The sequence below is a fragment of the Microcaecilia unicolor genome, chromosome 3 (assembly GCF_901765095.1).
Source record: "Microcaecilia unicolor chromosome 3, aMicUni1.1, whole genome shotgun sequence".
NCBI lineage: Eukaryota > Metazoa > Chordata > Amphibia > Gymnophiona > Siphonopidae > Microcaecilia > Microcaecilia unicolor.
In genome coordinates this window covers 234227882-234244716 of record NC_044033.1, presented here as the reverse complement: position 1 = coordinate 234244716, position 16835 = coordinate 234227882, and the positions used below count along the sequence as shown (strand labels likewise).

At 43.5% G+C, this 16835-nt stretch overlaps 1 protein-coding gene across 1 annotated transcript in view; it reads right to left on the bottom strand.

Moving 5' to 3' along the window:
* Positions 1-16835, bottom strand: part of LOC115464436 (vomeronasal type-2 receptor 116-like) — a 53333-nt gene that overhangs the window by 24812 nt on the left and 11686 nt on the right. The window contains exon 3 of the mRNA XM_030194817.1: positions 5108-5234. Coding sequence (XP_030050677.1) covers positions 5108-5234 — 127 coding nt within the window. The remainder of the gene's footprint in view (positions 1-5107; positions 5235-16835) is intronic.

Below are 16835 nucleotides of genomic sequence, written 5' to 3'. Positions count from 1 at the left end.
TGGCCTAGTGGTTAGGGTGGTGGACTTTGGTCCTGAGGAACTGAGTTCCACTTCAGGCACAGGCAGCTCCTTGTGACTCTGGGCAAGTCACTTAACCCTCCATTGCCCCATGTAAGCCACATTGAGCCTGCCATGAGTGGGAAAGCACAGGGTACAAATGTAACAAAAAATAAATAAAAAGGGAAAAAACTTCTGTACCCCAACCTCTACCCTATATGTGTTCAATGGGTAAGGAGGAAATCAAGAGGTCCACCTTTCTTCATCAGCATAAAAAAACCCTTTTCACTATAATTTTTTGCTAAAGACGCCACAGAAAATTCTAATTTTTAAAAGGATCAACCCCCAAAAAATGAAAAAAAACCCCACTTAGCTTTTGGGTTAGTGATAGACGCAAAAAACGTGCAAGCAAAGTCAGTCACACCGACTGTGTCCAAAGTTTCACTATCGTGGGCTGTTACTGATTGGAACGCTGAGCACACTTCATCTTCAACCTACCAGGATCTACTCATTTTGGGGGGTTGTGTGCATTATCCTGTTTCAGTGAGAAAACTTTTAGATCATCTAACGACATTTTTTGTGTGTAATACAGCAATGAACAGAGTAAGCATTTTGACATTGTTACCATAATGTATAACACACTTTTGAATGGACATAGCGTACCTACTCTAGAAATTTCAATTGCTGCATACCTTTTTAAGACTTGATGATGTCACTAGTCTATTTAAATGACTCCATTGGCGTGTGACGTGTCAGCGCCATCTTTTGCAGAGAAGCATATAGAACTAAAAGTACGTAAACCGGAGATTATAATACAAAGCTTTGTTAGTCAGAAGGATTTTTCCTTGCACTAACAATATTTTCTAATCTTTAGAAATTCCCAAGGTGATGATAAGCAACACAAGTTCCTGAAGAAGTCAGAAACGGGTGAAACAGTGGCCCCGCTGAACGTTAAGTGCTGTCATTTCATTACTTTGGTGCCTTTTCACCTCTTTATTGTATTTGAATTTAGAAGATTTTTGATGCACATTAAGTGTTGGCACATTGAGAGTAAAATAATGGTCCCTATGATATAAACCTGACAGTGGCTTAAATTTTATGCCGGTCACAACCAAGAATTTATAAATCCAGATGGTTTTTAAGGGATCTTTCTCTTGTTACTCAGTGAAACAAATGAATATGTTCTAATCCTTCAGTAGACTTGTTAAGCAGGCTCATTTTCAAAAGAGATGGACGTCCATCTTTAGACATAAATCGGAACATGGACGTCCATCTCCCAGGGACGTCCAAATTAGTATAATCGAAACCCGATTTTGGATGTCTCCAACTGCAGTCCGTCAGAAGGACATTCAAATCTCAAGGGGGCGTGCCAGGGGTGTGTTCAAGGTGGGACTTGGGCGTTCCTAAGACATGGACGTTTTTCAGCGATAATGGAACAAAACAAAGACGTCCAAGACTGAAACTTAGATGTTTTGAGCTAGACCTGTTTTTATAACGAATAGCTGCAGTGGCAATTGAACCCACTTCCCCAAGATCAAAGTCTGCTGCACTAACCACTAGGCTACTCCTCTACTCCAGAGGTGCCCCAAATGACTAGATGACCACTGGAGGGACTCAAGGATCACCTCCCCTTACTCCCCCAAATCACAAAACATTTTTCCAAACAGCACTTTCAAAAGGAAAAGATAGACTTTTTTTTGTAGAAAATGTCCTTTCCTGTTCTGATTTTGGACGTTTTACAAAAAATGTCCAAATTCAGACTTAGATGTCATATCCAAAAATGCCCTTTCTGTATTTGACTTGCCCAAAGTCTCAAGGAGCAGCAGTGGGAATTGAACCCCTGTTGCCAGAATCAAAGCCCGCTGCACTAACCATTAAGCCACTCCTCTTCCGTTTTGGGCATTTAGCATTTGGATGTTTTTTGTTCAAAAATGGACCAAAAACAAGGACGTCCAAATCACAAAGATGTCCGAATCACAGGATGTCCTTGGTATTTTTTGACCTTCTCCCCACCTCTGAATTTAGACATCTTTGTAAAACATCCAAATTCCGACTTAGATGTTTCTTTCGAAAATACCCCTCATAGTAATTTCTTTCAAAAATGCCCCGTCATTTAGTACTAGGATTCTAGGAATGTCCTGAACAGTTACCTTTAATTTGGGCAATTACTGTGTGGTAAGTATGTGTGGCTGTAATATTTTATAAAACTTCCTATTAGTGCCAATCCTACTGCTACTCTGCTCATTCTTCAATCCCAGGAATACCTTCAGCTGTACTGCACAAAAGCAGGTGATATGTTTCTGAGTGCTTCCATTTATGTGAGTGTAATACAGGGCAGTTATTTTAAATGACTACTTGAGTGTATAAAACAGAGATTTTCAGCCTTTTTCATCTCACAGCACATTTATATGGCACTAAAATTGTCAAGGCACACCTCCACACGTGGTCCGGCATTTTACCTTCTCGCCTTCCCCACCTGCATTCTCACACATGGTCCAGCATTTTTACCTCCCCCCCCCCCCCCCCCCAAAATAAATAGTCCAACATGTACATTCCCTTCCCCACCCCCCTCACAAATAGTCCAGTATCTCTCCCTCCTGTTCCCTCTCCAACCAGCGACCACGCATCTTCTCTTGTCTCTCTTCACAACCCCCACCCTCACACACACACAGTGAGCAGCGATTCATACAACCTGCTCTTGCCAATACGCCTTCTGTTTGATGCAACTTCCTGCTTCCCGCCTATTTGGAAGTTACATCAAAGAGAAGGCTCTGGAGTTGGGCGAGCAGGCCGTATGAGTCGCTGCACACTGGCACTGACCACTAGAAACAAGAAAATGGGCGAGCAGGCTGTATGAGTCGCTGCTCACTGGCACTGACCACTAGAAACAAGAAAACTTTTAAAACATACAAATTAAGCTGGTCCTACTAATAAATGGCCCTCAACTCCCACGGCACACTGGTTGAAAAATTGTTTATGTTCAAGTCACTTATAAAATTACTCCATTAGGGGCCCTTTTACTAAGCTGTGGTAAGCACTGTGTGCTTACTGCAGTTTAAAATGGCATACTGCGGGGTGCGATGTGTGTGCACTACTCCTGTTCTAAAAATAATTTTATTTTTTTAGTGTTGGGGATGTGTTTTGGGTGGCGAGTGGGCACGTCTATACTAATTGGTTAGTGTGAGGGCAATGCTGTGTACTAACCGATAAGCGCAGGATTGGTCTCTTTCCAATGGATAAAAGAAACATCCTACTCACTCCACTGCCAAAAGATGCTAAGAAAAGCACAATGGACCTAACCAATTATCGACCAGTTGCATCCATTCCGCTCATAACCAAACTGATGGAGGGCATAGTGACAAAACAACTCACTGAATACTTAACTAAACACTCAATTCTACACGAGTCTCAATCAGGATTTCGATCAAATCATAGCACCGAAACTGTACTAGTGTCCGCAATGAACTCATTCAAAAAAACAATTGCAACTGGTAAAAACATACTCCTACAACAATTCGACATGTCTAGTGTCTTCGACATGGTTGATCATGGAATTCTACTACATATACTAGAATACTTCGGAGTCGGAGGCCCAGTTCTCAAATGGCTCGAAGGATTCCTCACCACAAGATCTTACCAAGTAACAACAAACTCTGACATATCACCTCCATGGATACCGGAATGCGGAGTTCCTCAAGGATCCCCCCTCTCACCAACTCTCTTCAACCTAATGATGATACCATTAGCCAAACTCTTAGCCAATCAAAACCTTAACCCCTACATATAAGCAGACGATGTCATGATTTACATCCCGTTCAAACATGATCTAAACGAAATCACTAACGAGATCAACCAAAGCCTCCGAATCATGCACTCCTGGACAAATTCATTCCAGTTAAAACTCAATGCAGAAAAAACTCAATGTCAAGTACTCACTTCTCAATACAACACAAACAATTACTCCACCATAACCACACCAAACTGCACTCTTCCTATTTCAGAAAATCTGAAAATTCTTGGAGTCACTATTGATTGAAACCTCACACTCGATACCCACGTGAAGTATACGACGAAAAGATGTTCTACTCAATGTGGAAGCTCAAAAGAGTAAAACCTTTCTTCCCGAGAAACATCTTCTGTACCCTGGTACAGTCAATGGTAATAAGCCATCTGGACTACTGTAACACATTGTACGCTGGCTGTAAAGAACAGACTATTAAAAAACTCCAAACAGCCCAGAATACTGCAGCCAGACTCATATTTGGAAAAACCAAATATGAAAGTGTGAAACCCTTAAGAGAGAAACTTCACTGGCTCCCACTCAAGGAACGCATTGAGTTCAAGATCTGCATGACCGTACACAAAATCATTCATGCAGATGCCCCACTCTACATGCTAAACCTAGTGGACCTACCTCCCAGAAACGCCAAAAGATCAGCCCGCAAATACCTCAACTTACACTTCCCCAGCTATAAAGGACTTAAATACAAGCAGGCATACACCACTTCCTTCTCGTACAGGAGTACACAGCTATGGAACGCACTACCCACAGCCCTGAAAACCATGGATGATCTAATTAACTTTCGCAAATCTTTGAAGACACACCTCTTCAACAAAGCCTACAAAGAGAACCCTTAACGACACAAAATCACCACACCAACCCACCCAGATATCAAAATACACCTCGGACACTACCCTATCTAACACCTTCTTCCCTAATTCCTCACCCAATCTCTGCTTATTACTGATTGTATCTAAGATCCTGTCATGACTGTCATAACAACACTCTGTAAACCACATTGAGCCTGCAAATAGGTGGGATAATGTGGGGTACAAATGCAATAAATAAATAAATAAAATACATGAGCCTTTACCACCACCAAAATAGGTGTTGGCAAGTACTCATGTGCTAATGGCCATGCACTAATGGGAAAATTAGTGCATGGTCCTTATTCCATAATTGCTAAAAAAAAAAAAAAGTGGCCTTAGCGTGTGAGAAAGACCTGTGCTGGGGCTAGCGCAAGCCACATTTTAGCACTGCTTAGAAAAGGACTCCTTAGTAAACAACCAGTGGCAAGGGCAAGTCACAATATAACACGATTTCACTCACCAGTTTGGTTGGAAATCTCTCCTTCAGAACAGGGAATACAGTCATAGCAGCAGATGGGCATTCCTTGGTTGGTTAATTTCCTGAAGCCAGAAAGGCAGCTTTGGCTGCATTTGGACTGTGGAGGTATCTAAATATTGAGAAGAACCTTAGATAATGTGATAAAAACAGAGGATATGGCAATAAATGCAGCATTACTTTGCAGTCTAAATATGAACTAATTCTGATCATGTTCTTGTTTTGAGCTCATTATGAGTCCTATTTTGATAAAATGTGAAATACGTTTTAACCTGGAATTGGACATTCATGTTCATCTGTCATAGTCCTTGTTGATGTGTTTTTAAAAACACTTTATAGGGGTAATTTTTTAAAGCATAGTTTAGCAGTGAGTATGGGAAAATATTTTTTATTCAAGCTAATTTTTGGATTCCAAAATCTTTGTTTCCTTTGGGTCTATTCAAGTCAATGGCATAAACAATATTCCATATATTTTTAATGACATTTGCATAAAAACATGTTTGCAGGGGGCACTAGAGAATCAGTAAAGCGAAGATACTTACCTGTAGCAGGTATTCTCCGAGGACAGCATGCTGATAGTTCTCACATTTGGGTCAGCGTCCACGGCAGCCCCAGGAACAGAGATTTTCCAGCAAAATCTTCAAAACCTTTGCGACAGCCAGTAGAGCGCGGAACGGATGAACCACGCATGCACGGCCATCTTTCCGCCCACGCACATCTGTTCCCGCCTCAGTTAAATGAAAAGCAAATAAAGCAGAACACAACTCCAAAGGGAAGGAGGGCGGGTTGGTGAGAACAATCAGCCTGCTGTCCTCAGAGAATACTTGCTACAGGTAAGTATCTTTGCTTTCTCCGAGGACAAGCAGGCTGTTGTTCTCACATGTGGGGTATCCCTAACCCCCAGGCTCACTCAAAACAACAAAGAAAGGTCAATTGGGCCACACAACGGCGAGGACATAACATAGATTGACCTACGAAGAACAGCTAACTGAAAGTGCAGCCTGGAACAGAACTAAAATGGGCCTAGGGGGGGTGGAGTTGGATTCTAGACCCCAAACAGATTCTGCAGCACCGACTGCCCGAACCAACTGTCGCGTCGGGAATCCTGCTGAAGGCAGTAATGAGATGTGAATGTGTGGACTGATGACCATGTCGCAGCCTTACAAATCTCTTCAATAGTGGCTGACTTCAAGTGAGCCACTGACACTGCCATGGCTCTAACACTATGAGCCACCCTCAAGAGTCAGCCCAGCCTGGGTGTAAGTGAAGGAAATGCAATCTGCTAGCCAATTTGAAATGGTGCGTTTCCCGACAGCAACTCCCTTCCTGTTGGGATCAAAAGAAACAAACATTTGGGCGGACTGTCTGAAGGGGCTTGTCCGCTCTCTTGCAGTCCAATGTATGCAACTGACGTTCAGCAGGGAGGGTATGAGGACGGGGGAAGAATGTTGGCAAGACAATTGACTGGTTCAGATGGAACTCCGACACCACCTTTGGCAAGAACTTAGGGTGCGTGCGGAGGACTACTCTGTTGTGAAGAAATTTAGTATAGGGAGCATAGGCTACCAAGGCTTGAAGCTCACTGACTCTGCGAGCTGAAGTAGCAGCCACCAAGAAAATGACCTTCCAGGTCAAATACTTCAGATGGCAGGAATCCAGTGGCTCAAAAGGAGCTTCCATCAGCTGGTTGAGAACGACGTTGAGATCCCATGACACCGGTGGAGGTTTGACAAGGGGCTTTGACAAAAGCAAACCTCTCATGAAGTGAACAACTAAAGGCTGTCCAGAGATAGGCTTACCCTCTACACGATAATGGAAAGCACTAATTGCACTAAGATGAACTTTTAAGGAGTTGGTCTTAAGACCAGACTCTGACAAGTGTAGAAGGTATTCAAGCAGGGTCTGTGTAGGACAAGACTGAGGATCTAGGGCCTTGCTGTCACACCAGATGGCAAACCTCCTCCATTTAAAAGAGTAACACTTCTTCTTGGAATCTTTCCTGGAAGCAAGCAAGACTCGGGAGACACCCTCTGAAAGACCCAAGGAGGCAAACTCTACGCTCTCAACATCCAGGCCGTGAGAGCCAGAGACTGGAGGTTGGGATGCAGACGCGCCCCCTCGTTCTGAGTGATGAGGGTTGGGAAACACTCCAATCTCCATGGTTCTTCAGAGGACAACTCCAGAAGAAGAGGGAACCAAATCTGATGCGGCCAAAAGGGCGCTATGAGAATCATGGTTCCGCGGTCTTGCTTGAGTTTCAGCAAGGTCTTCCCAGGCCCTTCCCCCAATACAGGAGAAAAGCATCTGATGCTAGTCTGCCGTGAGCCTGAAGTCTGGAACAGAACTGACGGACCTTGTGATTGAGCCGAGTGGCAAAAAGATCCACCGAGGGGGTGTCCCACTCTCGGAAGATCTTGCGTACCACGTCCAAGTTGAGCGACCACTCGTGAGGTTGCAATATCCTGGTCAATCTGTCGGCCAGACTGTTGTTTACGCCTGCCAGTTATGTGACTTGGAGAAACATGCTGTGACAGCGAGCCCAAAGCCACATCTGGACGGCTTCCCGACACAGGGGGCGAGATCCGGTGCCCCCCTGCTTGTTGACATAGTACATGGCAACCTGGTTGTCTGTCTGAATTTGGATAATTTGATTGGACAGCCGATCTCAGAAAGCCTTCAGAGCGTTCCAGATCGCTCGCAACTCCAGGAGATGGCATTTGAGGCTGGCATACAGGCTAGAAAAAAAGTTTTTAAAGTGGGGTTTTTTTGGTGGGAGGGGGTTAGTGACCACTGGGGGAGTCTGGGGAGGTCATCCCCGATTCCCTCCAGTGGTCATCTGGGCAGTTGGAGCACTTTTTTAGGACTTGTTTGTGTAACAAAGGGTCCAAAAAAAGTGACCCAAAATCGCGGTAAAAACGCCTTTTTTTCAGTTATCAGCTAAAGACACCCATCTCTCCTCGGCTGATAACCACACCCCAGTTCCACCTCCACCACGCCCCCGACATGCCCCCGTCAACTTTATTTGTTTCCGCGACGGAGTGCAGTTGGAAACGCCCAAAATCGGCTTTCGATTATACCGATTTGGGCGGCTTTGCGAGACAAACGTCTATCTCCCGATTTAGGTCACACTATAGGCGTTTTTCTCTTTCGAAAATAAGCTGGAAAGTCCCTTTAGGTCTCAAGGTGAAGGAGTTTTATGACCGACGGTTATTATAAAAATGCACTTGCCTTTTTTATTACTGCTATTGCACAGAGAGGTATTAAATAATGAGGTAAGGGCTCCTTTCATGCAGAGGTTCTGTCCAGAGGCAGTCTAATTGTGCCAACATTGTCCAGTTCAGTACACCAAGTTCATACAACTACTACTACTACTACTACTATTTAGCATTTCTATAGCGCTACAAGGCATACGCAGCGCTGCACAAACATAGAAGAAAGACAGTCCCTGCTCAAAGAGCTTACAATCTAATAGACAAAAAATAAATAAAGTAAGCAAATCAAATCAATTAATGTGAACGGGAAGGAAGAGAGGAGGGTAGGTGGAGCCGAGTGGTTACAAGTGGTTACTAGTCAAAAGCAATGTTAAAGAGGTGGGCTTTCAGTCTAGATTTAAAGGTGGCCAAGGATGGGGCAAGACGTAGGGGCTCAGGAAGTTTATTCCAGGCGTAGGGTGCAGCGAGACAGAAGGCGCGAAGTCTGGAGTTGGCAGTAGTGGAGAAGGGAACAGATAAGAAGGATTTATCCATGGAGCGGAGTGCACGGGAAGGGGTGTAGGGAAGGACGAGTGTGGAGAGATACTGGGGAGCAGCAGAGTGAATACATTTATAGGTTAGTAGAAGAAGTTTGAACAGGATGCGAAAATGGATAGGGAGCCAGTGAAGGGTCTTGAGGAGAGGGGTAGTATGAGTAAAGCGACCCTGGCGGAAGATGAGACGGGCAGCAGAGTTTTGAACCGACTGGAGAGGGGAGAGGTGACTAAGTGGGAGGCCAGCAAGAAGCAGATTGCAGTAGTCTAAACGAGAGGTGACAAGGGTGTGGATGAGGGTTTTGGTAGAGTGCTCGGAAAGAAAGGGGCGGATTTTACGGATGTTGTAAAGAAAGAAACAACAGGTCTTGGCGGTCTGCTGGATATGAGCAGAGAAGGAGAGAGAAGAGTCAAAGATGACCCCAAGGTTTCGAGCTGAGGAGACAAGGAAAATGAGAGAGCCATCAACAGAAATAGAAAACGGGGGGAGCGGGGAGGTGGGTTTGGGGGGGGAAATGAGAAGCTCGGTTTTGGTCATATGTAATTTCAGGTGGCGTTGAGACATCCAGACAGCAATGTCAGACAAGCACGCTGAAACTTTGGTTTGGATGCAAGGTGAGATATCAGGGGTAGAAAGGTAGATTTGGGAGTCATCAGCATAGAGATGGTAGGAAAAGCCATGGGATGAGATTAATGAACCAAGGGAAGAAGTGTAGATAGAAAAGAGGAGGGGACCAAGAACAGAACCCTGAGGTACGCCGACAGGCAGAGGGATAGAAGTAGAAGAGGATCCACCAGAGTGAACACTAAAGGTGCGGAGGGAGAGGTAGGAAGAGAACCAGGAAAGGACAGAGCCCTGGAATCCAAGTGAGGACAGGGTATCGAGAAGTATGCTGTGATCGACAGTGTCAAAAGCAGCGGAAAGATCAAGAAGAATGAGGATGGAATATTGACCTCTGGATTTAGCCAGTAATAGGTCATTGGAGACTTTAGTAAGCGCAGTTTCGGTTGAGTGGAGAGGGCGAAAACCAGATTGTAATGGGTCAAGAATAGCATGTGAGGAGAGAAAATCAAGGCAGCGGCGGTGAACAGCACGCTCAAGTAATTATGTTCAGTGGAAAATAAATCTGTTGGCTCAGGCTGCCTGCTATGCGAATATTCCATTATTATTGCTACAAGTATTACATATTAAAGGCATTTACTTTCAATTTTATTTTAATTCATTTATCCAGTCCTTTCATGCACGTTTTTGCTTTTTAAACCCAAAGGTGAATTTTAAGGGTGGTTGAAAAATTAGGTATAAACTGTTTATTCTGAATTAATTAATTGTAATACGTCAGTTTTTGGAAATGCACATCTCTGATGTTTTCCATTTTATTGACTTCTTGAGGTTTCTAGTTCAGTTCTTTTGCCTTCATATTAATCTCTGGTCCCTTGTGATATATTTGTTGTGTCATGTGTTTTTCATGTATGACCATGGTGTGGTATTCTGCAGAGAGATCTTGTTTGTTTTGTTTTTTCATTAGGTAGTATATTGGTGTTTTAGGGCCCAGTGTAATGAGGTTGTAGCTCTTTGTGTCCTGGCAGTTAGTGCTATTATGGTATGGTAATATTCTGAGTATGTCTTTGCCCAGGTTGCTGTATACTGTTAAAGATGTCTTAAACAAGGTGTGGTTTGGATTTTAAATGTGCAGGGGGCAGTGCTTTCATGGTGTAGTAATGTCTCAGGAATAAGGAATAATGTGCAAGCTAAATTTCAGGAAATGGAGCCTCATGTTATCTGTGAATGCAATCTAGGACTATTTCTTTTTTGGTGGTGGCAGGCAGAGGGAGAATGTTGGGTTGTGTTCAGCATCCCCAATCATTTTGAAAAGTTGGCTCCTATGGCCATGTAGACTAGACAACAATAAGGAATGATAAATAACATCAAACCTGACAAAAGATCAATGGAACTGCTAATACAATGTTGCCATTATTGAAGGCAGGATGAATTTCATTTAGTAGCAAAGCACAAGTCTCAATCCTGAATCTGGATTGTCACAGATGGAGAACATTAGAAGATTCTACATGATGAGTTAACTGTTGAAATATATTTTTTCAACCAATTTTGAAATAAAAGGATGATTGGAAAAGGGTGATGAGCTTTGGTTGAGGGGTCAAGAGATACCTTTTTTATGGTGGGACATACAACCACCTTTTCCCATTCCAATTGAACAATGCCTGTGGTCAAACTGCTATTTGTATGGGATAGAGTGAGTAGCAGAAGGCCATGATGTTGGAAGCAAAGCTATGAGGAGAGTGATAGAGTCAAGGGAGAAAAAGTCAGCCTCATAGAAAAGATTACTTTTTCAAGAGCATTCAGAGTCAGTTGGTCGAAGGAGAGAACTCGTAAAAGGTCAATTGTCATGGATGGACAAAGGAATTTCTTTAAAAGGGAAATTTTATCTGAAAATTAATTTACCAAATCAGAAGCAGACAGAACTAAGAGCCCTGTTTACTAAGGTGTGTTAGCGTTTTTAATACGCCTACAATTAGTGTGCGCACTAACTGTGTAGGCGCCTATAGGGATATTATAGGCGCTTACATGGTTAACGCACGTTAAAGACACTAACATGCCTATAGCACGGCTTAGTAAACAGGGCCCTAAGGCTGGCTGACTGAGGAGACCTCATTAAATCAGCCAAGACTGAGAAAACATTTTAAAAAGTTACTTATTTTTATAGTGTAATGCCATTTCTTAGCTAGTTCTATCTGGCATTGGTAATAAGAAAATTTTTTTTTAATTATTCAATAGACTAGGTAGATGAAATCTATGCACCTGTCATTCAGCATGGTGGACCTGTCTTTTAGGGAAGCATAAACCAAAGTGGTACCAAGGTCTAGAGCATTTAGAAGAAGTACAGAGATAATGTGAGGGGACAACAGCATTAGAGATAGCAGAGAAAACAGCTTGAGGATTAGTCCTCAATCAAAAAGAAGTTAGACAGAAATTAGGATGAAAGTGGTGATAAGGAAATAGGGTCCAGTGGCCGAGAAATTGTGAATAGAGACGGTAGATTCAGATGAAGTAAGTATAGATGAGAAAAATTGATAGAAAATATTATGATAAAATGATCAGTCCATGAGATTGTGCTAGAGGAAAAATGATTCAAAATGGCAGAAAAGGCAGGGGTTGTGAGTATCCAAAGTGTGCCCAGTTTTCTGGGTCAGTTGATAAAAATGCTGTGTGAGATCCAACTCTGACAAAAGGGTACAAAAACACCTATCCTGCCAGTATCGAGGGTCATCCATGTGAAAGTTAAAATCACCTAATATAAGAAGGTAAAGGTACTGAAAGATAGCATAAGAAAATGTCTGTATTAGTAGTTCCCAGAAAGTATTGTTAAATAATGGGGGAAAGTAAATACTAAGCAAATATATAGAAGACAACTGTAAGTCATGTGAAAATACGTTTAGGATAGGGAAGATGATCACTGGAAAACTGGACTAATGGAAGAACCAAAATATGGAGACTAGCAATGCCTCTTCCTTGGCAGGAGTGACAGAAAATAGAGAAAATTGAATAATTAGGAAGGAGACAATCAAGGAACAGAGGGGTTTTACCCTCTCTGACCTAGGTCTCAGTCAAACTACTGCTGTAGTTTTGAGTAGAATTGATTTACAGTTTAAAAGACCAAACAAAAAAGTATGAAGTAGGGGGCACTAGCGATCTCCACAAAGATGGCAGCCTGAGATCACAGCTCCCAAGATCTTCTAACAGAATCATAAGTACATAAGTACATAAGTACATAAGTAGTGCCATACTGGGAAAGACCAAAGGTCCATCTAGCCCAGCATCCTGTCACCGACAGTGGCCAATCCAGGTCAAGGGCACCTGGCACGCTCCCCAAACGTAAAAACATTCCAGACAAGTTATACCTAAAAATGCGGAATTTTTCCAAGTCCATTTAATAGCGGTCTATGGACTTGTCCTTTAGGAATCTATCTAACCCCTTTTTAAACTCCGTCAAGCTAACCGCCCGTACCACGTTCTCCAGCAATGAATTCCAGAGTCTAATTACACGTTGGGTGAAGAAAAATTTTCTCCGATTCGTTTTAAATTTACCACACTGTAGCTTCAACTCATGCCCTCTAGTCCTAGTATTTTTGGATAGCGTGAACAGTCGCTTCACATCCACCCGATCCATTCCACTCATTATTTTATACACTTCTATCATATCTCCCCTCAGCCGTCTCTTCTCCAAGCTGAAAAGCCCTAGCCTTCTCAGCCTCTCTTCATAGGAAAGTCGTCCCATCCCCACTATCATTTTCGTCGCCCTTCGCTGTACCTTTTCCAATTCTACTATATCTTTTTTGAGATACGGAGACCAGTACTGAACACAATACTCCAGGTGCGGTCGCACCATGGAGCGATACAACGGCATTATAACATCCGCACACCTGGACTCCATACCCTTCCTAATAACACCCAACATTCTATTCGCTTTCCTAGCCGCAGCAGCACACTGAGCAGAAGGTTTCAGCGTATCATCGACGACGACACCCAGATCCCTTTCTTGATCCGTAACTCCTAACGCGGAACCTTGCAAGACGTAGCTATAATTCGGGTTCCTCTTACCCACATGCATCACTTTGCACTTGTCAACATTGAACTTCATCTGCCACTTGCACGCCCATTCTCCCAGTCTCGCAAGGTCCTCCTGTAATCGTTCACATTCCTCCTGCGACTTGACGACCCTGAATAATTTTGTGTCATCGGCAAATTTAATTACCTCACTAGTTATTCCCATCTCTAGGTCATTTATAAATACATTAAAAAGCAATCCTGTTTTTCTTTTGAGTACCTGATCTCTTTCTGCACCCATAAAGCCACCAAATATAATAACATCGCTAATGGCATTGAGAAATCAAAAAATTGACCCTGGAACTGTTACTCTTCCTGCTTTAAAAATACCGAAGCAGGAGAGACACACATCAGATAACGTGGCAGTGATTAAAGAAGATGGGGTCTCACTGCAATCAATTATGGATGAACTTATGTCACTCAGGGACCCTTTTACTAAGCCTCGTAGATGCCTACGCGCACCCAACGCATGTCAATTTTGAGTTACCGCCCGGCTACCACATTGTAGTTCAGAAATGAAAGAGCTTTTTATCTTTCCTTGATCATCTCAAATCCTTGGGAGCACAGTATGGTTTGTTATATCCTGCTCTCATAATAATACGCGCTCTTTTGATGCCTCGGAGTCTCTATGAAAATTCTTAAGACTAGCTTCGGCAATAATTCCTTGTGTACTGGAAAATCTACTTCCATCCTAATAGCCTGGATCCTTAATAAGATCACCTCTTTCATCAAAGTGAGTAATTGTCAGGATTCTGCTGACTTGAGAGGAACCTCCTTCTCCAGCTCCAGTCTATCATCAGTCTTCCACATGCTTTGCCACGTGCTTCCCCACCTGAACTTTATCATTTGCTACAGGATTCTATACAGTATATAAACTGTGCAAAAGAACAGGACTCACATTTAATTGACCAGTAAAGTTTAAAAATTATTTTTCTGATGTTTTATCTGTTTCTTTCATTCCCCTATAAAAATAGGGGCTTTCAGTCCAAGTTTAGGAATCAATGCCGATATGTAAGTTTTATAATGCATGGACGGAGAGAAAGGAGAACTCCCTGTTTGCACATTATCTGCTGTTGCTTCTGCTGTTACTGTTCTGCTTTGCAGTTGTCATGTTCTGAGTTAAGTATGAATTTCTAATATAATGAGAAAGTGAAATCCAGTGGGTGGGTGGATGGGAGGTGGGTGTACTGTTTCTACACATATATGTTCTGTATGACAACTTCCACATAACTAGAACATTTAGTTGTTAATTATTATTATTACCTTTTGTCAAGAGCTGTTGTTATTTTAAGTATTAATTAATTATCATAAGCATAAGAATAACTTTAATACCACTAAAAGATGGGAGCTATCTTAATCTTAATTCTCTTCTTTCTCTACATGTGTTCTCCATCCTGTTCCATTTTCCTTGTGCTTTTGCCCCCATAGTAGCAACACCCCCACATTAGCCACATCCATTTTACTAGCCATGGAGCATATAAAAATGTAGCATTGAAAATAGTACACAAGTCCCTAGGCCCAAAACAAGAACCCTGAAGACTGATTATAAACTAATAAAAATGTAGACAAAAAAAATCAGCTGCAACCTTATGCGTGGAAAGGCAGCACTATAATTACACCGGGCTCTAAAACACCATTACACAACCTAGTGAAACAAAACAAAAAGGGCTGCAAATACTACACTCTAGCAGAATACTGCATCTTGATCACACATGAAAAACTCATGACACAACAGATATGAAGGCAAAATACTGAACTGGAAAGTTACCTCAAGAAGTCAGACTCAGCATGCAGCAATACTAGAAAAATTGAAACTTACATGCAAAATATCACAGATGTACATTTCCAAAAGCTGACATATTCAAATTAATAAATTCTGAATAAAAAAATGTTTTCTACCTTTGCTGTCTGAGCATTTAGTTTTTCTATTAGCTTTGGTCCCAGTGTCTTCTGTTTTATGCAGTGTCTTCTTTCCATTTGATATTTTTTCTCTCACCATGTCCACCATCCTTCTGTGTTCGTGTCCTGTCTACCATCTGTAGCCTCTATCCATATCCAGCATTTCTCCTCACTCCCCTCCCCTCCATCCATGTGCATCTACTTCCTCTGTCTTCCCTCCCCTCCATCCATGACCATCATTTCTTCTCTCTCCCTTCCACTAAATCCGTGTGCATCTCCTTCCTTTGTCTTTCCTTCCCTCCATCCTTGTCCAACATTTCTCCTCTCTTCCCTGCCCTCCATTCCATCCATGTCCAGCATTTCTCCTCCCTTCCATCCCCATCTCCTTCCTGACTTCCCTCCCCTCCATCCATCCATCCATCCATCCATGTCCAGCAATTCTCTCCCCAGCCCTCCCCGCCATCCATCCATGTCCAGCAATCTCTTCTCTCCCCCTGCCTTCCTCTCCATCCACCCATGTCCAGCAATCTCTTCTCTCCCCCTGCCCTACCCTCCATCCATCCATGTCCAGCAATTCTCCTCTCTCCCCTGCCCTCCCCTCCATCCATCCATGTCCAGCAATTCTCCTCTCTCCCCTGCCCTCCCCTCCTCTCCAGCGATCTCTTTTCTCTTCCCCTGCCCTCCCCTTCTCTCCATGTCCAGTGATCTGTTCTCTCTCCCTGCCGTCCCCTCCTCTCCAGCAATCTCTTCTCTCCCCCTGCCCTCCCCTCCAGCGATCTCTGCTCTCCCCCTGCCCTCTCCTTCTCTCCATGCCCAGCGATCTGTTCTCTCCCCCTGCCCTCTCCTTCTCTCCATGCCCAGTGATCTGTTCTCTCCCCTGCCCTCCCCTCCTCTCCAGCGATCTCTTCTCTCCCCCTCCCCTCCTCTCCATGTCCAGCAATCTGTTCTCTTCACCCTGCCCTCCCCTCCTCTCCAGCAATCTCTTCTCTCCCCCTGCCCTCCCCTCCAGCGATATCTTCTCTCCCCCTGCCCTCCCCTTCTCTCCATGCCCAGTGATCTGTTCTCTCTCCCTGCCCTCCCCTTCTCTCCATGCCCAGTGATCTGTTCTCTCCCCCTGCCCTCCCCTCCTCTCCAGCGATCTCTTCTCTCCCCCTCCCCTCCTCTCCATGTCCAGCAATCTGTTCTCTTCCCCCTGCCCTCCCCTCCCCTCCATGTCCAGCGATTCTCCCTGACCTCCCTCAGCTCCCTGACAGCCCTTAGGCTTCCCAAGACAGATTCCAACAACAGTTAAGATGAACCAATCAGGAAACAGGATCTCAATGAAATTTGGCCATCTGTATCCAACTGGATTAGGTTTAGACTATACAGATGGACCATGCATAACCAGTCCGTTATTTCTAATAATCTTTTGCTAGTGTTGTCAATTCTATTGTTTTGGTGAACTA